Source organism: Henckelia pumila, unplaced genomic scaffold, assembly GCF_033568475.1.
Source record: "Henckelia pumila isolate YLH828 unplaced genomic scaffold, ASM3356847v2 CTG_466, whole genome shotgun sequence".
Classification (NCBI taxonomy): domain Eukaryota; kingdom Viridiplantae; phylum Streptophyta; class Magnoliopsida; order Lamiales; family Gesneriaceae; genus Henckelia; species Henckelia pumila.
Window position 1 is genome coordinate 4,082,820 of NW_027331833.1, and position 10,265 is coordinate 4,093,084.

The following is a 10,265-nucleotide window of genomic DNA, read 5'->3' on the forward strand; positions in this document are numbered from 1 at the left end:
GTTTTAAATTAAAACTGTTGTCGTTTAGATTAACAACGGTTTTAGTGAAACCGTTGTCGATAGGCATTTTTTTTGTTACCAAAGACAACAGATTTCCAAAAACCGTTGTATTTTTGCTTGTTTTTAGGGTCAATGACAACGTTTTTTAAATATGTTGTCTATGAGCGTTCTTTTTTAGAACAAAGACAATGGTTTTTAAAAACCGTTGTCGTTTAGCGGGTTTTTTTGGGCTTCTACAACGGTTAATGTGTTTTTTTTTAAGATTGTAGATTTTTTTTCCTCTCAATAAATTAACTTTTGCAAGAAAAACCCAAACAGAGCAACGAAAAGAAACCAAACTCAAACCCTAACTTTTTGGTCTCCAACAGCACCAGCCGCCATCACCGCTCTAGCTCTGATGGAAACAAACCGGAGGCCACCTAAATAGACGCCACCTCCGGCTGGAAAATGGAAATTAGCTGCAAGCTTCGATCTAAACTTGAATCTCAAGTTTAGAATCCCGATTTCTGCGACTAGATTGCGACGGGACTGCGCGTTGTTCATCTTCTTTTTTTGGCAATTTTTGCTCCGATTTCAAGTTGTTTCGTGGTCTTTAGTTTAAATTCGAAAGATTCCAGTTCAACACAGTAACATCATATTCTTGTTCTGATTTCATCGCACGTTACTTGAATTTTTGGCTCATATGTGTCTGTTGTTCCAGTCTGCTTTACTTGCTTTAGCTGCATATGCTTCGGACTCTGGTGAAGCGCGTCGATCGACTCAGGAATCTTGCTTCCCCTGATGGAAAGGTTGGATACATTTGATTCCATCTTTTGACAATCGGTTTCCTTATCTGTTTTCTTATTCCATCTACCTTAACTTTTTGTTTAACTTAATAGATTTAATATAAAAAAGACAACGTGCAAATGGTAAGCTTAATATATATATTATATGGAAAGTTTGATGAAAGTGAAATGAGGGAGTGAAGAGCTAAGTCGAGTGTGACCCCATTTTTCTCCTCGTCTTTCATCATCGCTTTTCTCTGTCTTTTCTCTTGTTTTGATTTGAGAGGGAAAAAAAGAACATCTGTATGTTCCCTAAGATTTCATGGAGTATATTCATAACACAAAAACAATTTAAGGAGAGTTAATTTAATTCTATATCATATGATTAATTTTGCAGAGAAAATAATGTTTCTGGGATTTGGTATCATGGTATCAGATCAATCGTGCTATCTTTGACTTGTTATATATATCGTCTTGTTATGGACGTCGGTTAACTGAGAGTTCTTTCGGCTTGAAGGTGAGAAGAATGTGAAGGGAAAAAAGTATGTTTATGTAGTTCAAGAAAATTAGGTGCATTATTTCTCTTGATGAGTGGATATATTCATCTTGAAACTAATATTATGTTAATTCAAATGAATTTCCTTTTGCAACTCGTATATTGATGTTTGATTACGTTTGTTTCTGGTTTCATGGTGTAATTTGTCAGGTCCAAGAATAGGTGCGGAGTTCCTTCACTAGATTGAAGTGTGTATAAATAATTATTTATGATGCAAAAACACCATAATTGATGATAACACTTCTTCATCAATTATGCAACATCTTTAAAATGTTCTTACTCAGTAAATTTATGCCGCACATTAACTCGCGTCATCTCCAGGACTTCATTTACGACTTAAAAGGATGAATTGAACAACTTTGTCGAAGCTGGAGTAATTTCCAAGCTTGTCCTTGCATTTTCACGAGAGGGACCAACCGCCGCCGTTCATTTCTGCTACGTTGTAGGATTTCCGATGAGCTGCCGCCGCAGAGTCGAACGAGAAGGATGTTGTTTGAGTTTTAGTTTAGAAGGATGCTGTGATGTGGGCTTTCCATAAGTAGTTCTTGAGGCAAATATATATGTATAAATATTCTGTCTGCCCTCATTTTTATTGCTTTGATTCCAGGTCATTTCCATGTTTTTTTCTCCTCCATGTTTATCTTTGGTTCTAAGCTAAGACGTAAGAGCTTCTCTATGTGAGGCTTGATCAAATGGCGGAGTGCACCGGACACCCAAGAGATTTTGTTTGTTCTTTTTGCCGGTGAAGCTCTGGTTCTATTTTCCAATGTTACAGCACCTCAGTAGTTTTGTTAAATTGTTTTTTTCTTTTGTGAACATGTTGGCATCTGATGCATTTTGGTTTCCCATTTTCGCCTATCGAAACTTGAAAGTTGTTATTTTGGTTGATCTCGAATGTACGTATTTACTGCTTTGATTAAATATTGACATGTTTGGGTATTTGTTATGTACGATGGACAATATCTGGTTTTGAGCTTGAAAATAATTTTGGTATATCTCTATTATGTTCTGAATTCAAGAAACTACGGGGTCAAATTGTGCTTTTTAAAAGTTGCAAATTTCCCGAAGAAATTTCGCGTTCTCATTTCTATGCTACTGCTGTCAGAGACAGACACCATGCTATCATACATGACTTTTTTATGAAGAGCTCTCAAAAAGAAAGCTGCTCAGGAATCTAAAATTAGAAAATTAAGGGCACAGACAGGTATGCACATCTATAATGATCGATATTTATATTTTAGCCTGATATTGTTGTTTTTAAATTTTTAACATGAGTCTGTTATATTATACCTTCATCTCTACTTTCCTGGAAGCTAGATCAGAGAACTTGAGGAAGAGAAGAAAGGATTGCTTACAAAGATGCAGGTAAATCATTTTCCCCTGTATTTTGTTTGATTTGATTACAGATTCTCATGACTGCACTATATCATTCCTTTAATGTTTTTCATTCTATGTTTATTTTGCATACTTTAATATGATTCTGCTGCTTGTTGACCAAAAAGATCTGAAGAGGTATTATATCTTCAATATTAATTTTCTGATGCACATGTTTCTGTCAATTTTATCTAATGTTGACGAACTTAACAGATTTAAATTCCTTGTCTGGAATTGTAAAAACTCAATTCATTTAATGCTGGGAATAATTTTGGTCTGAATTTTTGTTGTTGATCTTTATATCTGGTTGGAACTGGGATCTTACTAAGGGCATATACCGGACGTGACAATAGACTATGTTTGACCATAAAAAAAATTAGAATCTTCTATGTATCTTCTATGAGTTTGGTCTCATTGGTTTTTTGCAGTTTCTATATACACCATTCGATATTCACTGAGAGTGATTTATCGTCTTGGAAGCTTGAGCCATCACACAATGCCACAACTTGTCCTCTTTTGACATTGTTTAAGCTTCTGAAAGTTGACCCTTTTCAAAAGGTAACAGTCGCCTCCAAATAATTGGAACATCTTGTTGTTGGTTTCACATCATTCTTTATTTTCTATTTTGACTACCATGCTTCTATTATGCAAATTTTCAATAGGAGTAATTTACAACCGAAGAACTCGACTCTCGAAAACGCCACCTCAACTTAGATGTATGTGTACTTTAATTATCTAATCTTGGAGTTTAGAGTAGCAGAATTTTTACCAAAACATAAATAAAAGCTGCGTTATACATTTGATTTGTAGAATAGCATCTAATTAACCAAAACATACATAAAAGCTTCGTTATATAATTGAATCAAGCACGAGCTAAAGCACCACTTATACTGGCTTGTCTTCTTGATCTTATCTGAATTGATTGAATCATTTTCGGTTATCAAGATGGTATAGAATTTAAGCACCTTTGATTTCACATTTTTCCTCCAAAGTTGAGGATTTTCTTTTGTACATGTGTTTAGTTTTTTTCTTGCTTTGTGTTTTTTCAATGGGACAGGTTTCTTGAGTTTATCATGTGGTGGAACGACGAATTACATCGATTATTCTAACATTTCATGGGTACCGGATGTGGATTATGTAGCTATTGGAAATAGTACAAGTGGTTTTTCTGGAGGGGACATATTTGTCTAGTCTTCCTGTCCAATTTTTCCAAGATCATGAAGCCAGAAAGTGTTAAAAGTCTTCTGGTAATAATTTGATTAGAACTTTTTTTGTATTTTTCTGTAGTGTGCGTTGCATTAGAATTTAATTTTGAGGGATTTGTAATACTAAAAAAGTATATATTAAATTTTATTTTTGAAATTCGTAGGGGTCTAAAACTGTTGTAACTGATGGCATTGTTAAAAGCACGCTCCTACGACAACGGATAAAATCCGTTGTCGTTTCTCTCAAAGACAACGGATTTGGGACTACGACAACGGATTTTATCTGTTGTAGTAGAGGCGTGCTTTTAACAACACATATAATTACAACAGTTTGTAACCCCTATCCGTTGTCTTTTTTGTGTTTTTCTTGTAGTGAATCTATCTTTTCCTATATCACTCCTATGTCCTCTGTTCCTCCAGACCCTGCTCGACCCTGTCCACTTCACCCCCACCCGTAGTCTCCCCACAACCATTCGTTCCACCACTCCTGGTTCCTACCCCGTGTGCTGCTTTGGCCCCTGGTCGTGCTCTCTCACCGTTATCCAAAGTGCCAACATCCCCTGCACCGCCTCCTCCTTCATCTCAGAATACACACTCCATGACCACCTGCTCCAAAAATCATATCTACATACCTAACCCAGGTTTTCTCTTGTTTTCACTAAACAGGCTGGCCCTCATGAACCCACATGTGTTTCCTCAGCACTAAAGGATCCAGAGTGGTGCTCTTTCATGTCCGCTGAATTTGATGCTCTTCTCTGAATGGCACTTGTGATATTGTTACTGCTCATCCCTCTCAGAACTTGGTTGGTTGTAAGTGGGTATTTCGCATCAAACGGAATCTTGATGGTTCTGTCGATTGCCATAAATCTCTACTGGTAACCAAGGTTTTCATAAGAGCCTTGGGATTGATTTCTTTGACACCTTTAGCTCTGTGGTCAAGCCAGTCATTATTCGTCTTATGTATCTCTGGCATTTCAACGTGGTTGGCCCTTACGCCAACTAGATGTGAATAATACTTTTCTGCAGGATTCTCTCAGTGAAGAAGTCTTTATGGCCCAACCTACGGTCTTAAGCAAGCCCCTAGAGCTTGGTTTCAGGAGCTGCGCTCCTTTTTGCTGCACCTGGGATTTCACGGCTCTCGAGATGACTCCTCTCTCTTCATTTATCGTAATGAGGAACACACAGTGTACTTTTTGGTCTAAGTGGATGACTTAATTATCACTGGGAGTCACTTGCCCCTTGTCAATTCCATCATCAAGAAACTAGCCTCTCGTTTCTCCGTTAAAGATCTGGGTTCCCTCTCCTAGTTTTTAGGTGTTGAAGTTCTTCCCTCGTCGCATGGGCTTGTGCTTTCTCAACGGCAATATGTCCTTGACATTCTGACTTGGTTCAATATGCAATATTCCAAGCCTGTTACCACGCCCCTTGCCACCATGGGCTCTTTGTCTCTGCATGACGGTGCTCCTGCAACTGATCAAACAAGGTATTGACAGGCAGTTGGTAGTCTACAATATCTCCTGGTCACTCGCCCTGATGTTGCTTTTGTTGTCAACCGTTTATCTCAGTTTATGCAGTCTCCTTCCTAACTCCATTGGGGGTGCGGTCAAGCGCCTGCTCCGCTATCTACACGGGACCCTTGATTATGGCTTACATCTCCGTCCCTCTGCAGCATCCTCTCTTCATGGTTTCACCGATGTGGATTGGAGTGGCAATCCGGATGACCGTTGTTCCACTAAGGCTTTTGTTATATTTTATGGGTCTAATCCGATTTCCTGGAGCTCCAAGAAACAAAAATACATTGCCCGTTCCACCGCTAAAGCGGAGTATCCAGCACTAGCTTCGGGAGCTGCTGAAATTTCGTGGCTTTGCTCTTTAATCGGCAAGCTTCATATCTCCACTCCGTCCATCCTTGTTTTGTACAGTGACAATATTCGCACGACGTATCTCTGTGATAATCCGGTTTTCATTCACGGATGAAGCATATTGCTTTGGACTATCATTTCATCAGGGAGCTTGTCCAGTCTAAGAAACTTTGTGTCTCGCATGTTTCCTCTGCTGATCAGCTTGCGGATGCATTTGACTAACTCGTTATCCAGCTCCTGTTTGCGCTGTTTAATTTTAAAGATTGGCGTTCTCCGGAACCTTCATCTTGAGGGGGCATGTTAGCGATATACTTTGTAAATATTCTTAGTGATTTGATTGGATTCTATATATCCTTGTATATTTTTGTTTAAATTAAGAGTTTATTTGTGTTTATCTAGTCGTGATAGGACACTCATATTGTTGTATATATATGTGTTGACGAAGACCTCCGAACTAAGGGTTCGCTTTCGGAGTCAACACGGCGGCTTCTATGAGGAAGGCGACACAAAGGAGGCTTGAGGGTTTACTCTTGTGATCAATAGATTATTATTCATTCTCAAATTCTATATGTATGTTTGTTCGTTTTTTCCGTGAATGGGTTCTTATAAGTTATAAGTCACGTGTTTAATCATTTCTTACATACATATTCTAATCGGATCCAGATCCTTTACGGTGCACCAACCACAGCATTCGGTGTGCTGTGGAGTTAATTAATGAACTTTCTTAATATTGGCTTTATGTTAATTAAGATTTTTAGGTTTAATTTTGTTTTTTCTCGTTTTTCCTTGCACTATTTCACCTCATCCTCTTTACTTCGTTTTCCTCTTCCATTCATTTTTTTATTACAGGAAATACTATACAATACCACGTTCGATTTTCTTGATCTTTTACATGTATAATTTTTTTTAAATCTTTGACTATCGATTTTTTATTTTGTTTTGTTTATTTGTGTTATTGAGACTCGCATATTAACCGTGTGTTTTTCTTGTAGTTACCTATGCTACCTTTTAATATCATTATTGTAGGAGATTTGGGAGCAAATTATATATGTGTGTGTGTGCGCGCGTGCACGCGCAACCATGTAATATTATGTTTTAGCTCATAATATTTAATAATTCTTGATAGGTATGATGAATTTTTTTTGACTTCCTTGCGGCTTTGATTTTATAATATTATTTTAAATTTTTTAAAAAGAAATATATGGTTCTGGTCTGTATTAAATTAGTAGATTTTATATATATATATATATATATATATATATATATAATTTAATCAGTAATTGTAAAAAAAATCTTGAATATGTATCGGAAGGGTTTTAAATTATGAATATTCCTTTCATTTCTGCATAGTTTAGAAAATTAGCCGTGATGTTTTTTTAATAATTAGTACAATATTAGAAACAAAAGTACCATTATAATCTAATCTAAAATTAAAATTCTTTTGTTTAAGCATTTTATATCATCACTAGTAAGGTGAATATGATTTTTGTATGAATTTTACATCAAGTAGGGCGAATCTGTAGAAATAAAAAACTTTATGCTGATCAATAAGACAATTAGGATATCTTGTTGAAATAAGTTTTCAGAATATGATATTTGTCCCGAGCGTGTATTCACTGTCCTTAAGGAAATATTGCCCCCACTATGTTGCTGCTGGAATAATAGCAATTTTCCTCCAGGATGCTCGAACAAGACCAGAATTTATAAACAGCAAATCTATAAATTCCCCCAAAACAAATAGAGAATGAAAGTTGATTGCTATGAAAACGAATCAAAAGAAATGGAATTCTTATTTTTATCTGAGACCATTGACTGATATTTATAATATATACACAACCTTTGAGAAAGGATGTGACTTTCCAGGTAGATATCCACTTGGAACAGACACCCTTTCAATTCACAAGTTTGCACCACTTCGTTCAGACTAGTAGGCACCTTTCCAACTCATAAAGTTGCACCACTTGATTCACAGATTTATGATATAGTATTAGTAACTATTTCCAACAATCCCCCACTTAGTTAGTGATACCAGCAATCATAAATAAAGATTTGTGCATATAGAAGGTGTCTTTCAACTTAAACCTACTACTTGTACAAACATTTCAAAATCTTGACGAAAATCTTGGTTGTTTGTAACTTAAACCAACATTTTGAAATTGAAAAGATTGGAAACGTCATACACACAAAACTTGTTTTCCTAATTTGTTCACCGTGAGCTTTAGCACCATGTTATGGCCTTGTGCTACTCCTGGATTCAAGAACACTTACAAAATTTAGTATTATTTTGTTTTCAAAATTTTGACAGAAGTGGCACCACTTCTTGTGTTCTCATAGGTGAAGTACTGTTGAAATCTTATTTGAGATTTATTGTTCAATTCCGAACTTAAACTTTCACTAAGAATATTTATTATTCAACCTCTTTTCCATAAGTACGATATGAATTATAGTACTTGCTTCATGTCATTAATAGTTTGTTGTTACCTATTAAACCTTTAAAATTGCAATGCAATAATGAAGGTAAGGTTCCTATTATTAGTGACAAATTATAATGATTTCAGACCCATTGCACTTGTAGTGCATTGTATCACTTCTCTCGAGAGCCCTTTTGTTAATGGGTCAGCAAGGTTCTTATTGGACCTAACATAGACAACTGTTAGAATGCCATCAGAAATTAGTTGTCTAATATATGCATGTCTTAAAGCAATATGTCTTGATTTTTCATTATAAATTCTGTTAAATGCTCTTGACATAGTTGCTTGACTGTCACAGTGCAAAGAAACTGCTGGCATTGGTTGTGGCCACAACTTTATATCTAGAAGTAAATTTCTCAGCCACTTCGCTTCTTTCCTTGCTGCTGCTAAAGCAATGAATTCAGATTCCATGGTTGAATGAGTAATGCAAATTTGTTTTTTCGAAGCCCAAGAAATAGCTCCTCCACCCAAAGTAAAAATCCAACCAGACGTTGATTTATTGTCACTGACACTAGTTATCCAACTAGCATCTGTATAACCTTCTAGCACCGATGGGAACTTATTATAGAATAAAGCCAAGGACTTAGTCTTCTTTAAATATCCGAGAACCCTCCCAATGGCTCTCCAATGTTCAGTGCTAGGATTGTGGGTGTATCTTGAAAGCTTGCAAACAAAAAAGGCAATATCGGGTCTTGTACAATGTATAGCATACATTAGACTACCTATGGCACTAGCATAGTCTAATTGAGTAATGGATCTACCCGAATTTTCTACCAACTTATTTGAAACATCAAATGGGGTATTGGCTTCTTTAATTCCCAAGTGATTGAACTTGGACAAAACTTTATCTATATAATGAGATTGACATAAAGCAAAACCCCCACTATGCTTTGTCACTTTGATTCCTAATATAGTGTCAACTTCTCCTAAATCTTTCATTTTAAACTGAGAAGATAAATAAGATTTAGTGTCATTCACTCCTTGCATGTTTGTTCCTATAATCAACATGTCATCAACATATAGGCATATAATAACACCAGCATCTTTGGTAAACTTAGAATAAATACATTTGTCCGCACCATTATGACTAAAGCCATGTGATAATATCACACTGTCAAATTTCTCATGTCATTGTTTAGGCGCTTGCTTTAGTCCATATAAAGATTTAACCAATTTGCAAACTTTTTGTTTATTTCCAGGAAGTATAAAACCTTCTGGTTGGTCCATGTAGATCTCTTCGTCAAGTTCACCATTTAAAAATGTTGTTTTGACGTCCATTTGATGAACATGTAAATCATAAATTGATGCTAGAGCAAATAATACTCTTATAGAGGCAATTCTTGCTACAGGAGCATATTTGTCAAAATAATCGACACCTTCTTCTGTCTAAATCCTTTTGCCGTAAGTCTTGCTTTGAAAGTTTGTAGAGAACCATCAATATTATATTTCCTTCTAAACACCCATTTACAACCAATGGGTTTTGAATTTGGTGGTAAATCAACTAAAATCCATGTTTCATTTGCTAGAAGAGAATTCATTTCATCATTTATAGCTTCTTTCCAGAAACTGGAATCTCTTGAATCCATAGCTTCATTATATGACCTTGGATCATCTTCTATATGAAAAACAATTGGTATTTTATTCAATATTTCATCTCTGCTTCCTTCAACCAGAAAAGTTATTTCTTGTGAAGAAATAAAATCTGAACCAAAAGTCTTTTCTTTTCTTGCTCTTTGACTTCTCCTTGGTTCATTAGAAGATTCAGCAGATTTTCGTTTCTTATGTGAATACAAATCAGAATTCATCGTAGTGTTTTGTGATGTATCTTCAGGAATGTTTTCATTTGATTGTGGATGAATTCTAGAATCTTTAGGAAAACTTGTTTCCAAGAATTTGACATCTCTTGATTCTATTATTGTGTTATAGTTCATATCCAACAATCTATATGCTTTGGAATTCTCAGCATATCCGACAAAAACACTTTTAAGAGCTCTAGGTCCTAACTTGGTCCTTTTAGGATCTGGAACTCGATA

At 35.8% G+C, this 10,265-nt stretch overlaps 1 protein-coding gene across 14 annotated transcripts; it reads left to right on the forward strand.

The window, feature by feature from the left end:
* The first annotated feature begins 315 nt into the window (after nt 1-315).
* On the forward strand, nt 316-6,394 carry LOC140872557 (DNA repair protein RAD5B-like). Of its 14 annotated transcripts, XR_012147864.1 has the most exons (8): nt 316-626; nt 701-788; nt 1,162-1,281; nt 1,642-2,524; nt 2,638-2,685; nt 3,123-3,252; nt 3,752-3,941; nt 4,566-6,390. XR_012147864.1 is itself a non-coding variant. In XM_073275426.1 (6 exons), exons 2-4 carry the CDS (start codon nt 2,591-2,593, stop codon nt 3,360-3,362), a joined length of 231 nt encoding a protein of 76 aa, XP_073131527.1. In that variant the 5' UTR covers nt 316-788; nt 1,642-2,590; the 3' UTR covers nt 3,363-3,410; nt 3,752-3,941; nt 4,566-6,394. The 14 variants fall into 14 exon arrangements, 2 of the variants coding, with proteins under 2 accessions (XP_073131527.1, XP_073131526.1); XR_012147861.1 differs by having other exon boundaries at nt 316-788; nt 4,566-6,389; XR_012147859.1 differs by lacking the exon at nt 1,162-1,281 and having other exon boundaries at nt 316-788; nt 4,566-5,382; nt 5,465-6,370.
* The last annotated feature ends 3,871 nt before the right edge of the window (nt 6,395-10,265 follow it).

Excerpts from the sequence above, each read along its gene's own strand:
- LOC140872557 (XM_073275425.1), top strand. The coding sequence starts at position 2,591 with ATGAGTCTGTTATATTATACCTTCATCTCTACTTTCCTGGAAGCTAGA. Across the intron at positions 2,686-3,122 it reads GATTGCTTACAAAGATGCAG|TTTCTATATACACCATTCGA; the intron begins GTAAATCATTTT and ends GGTTTTTTGCAG.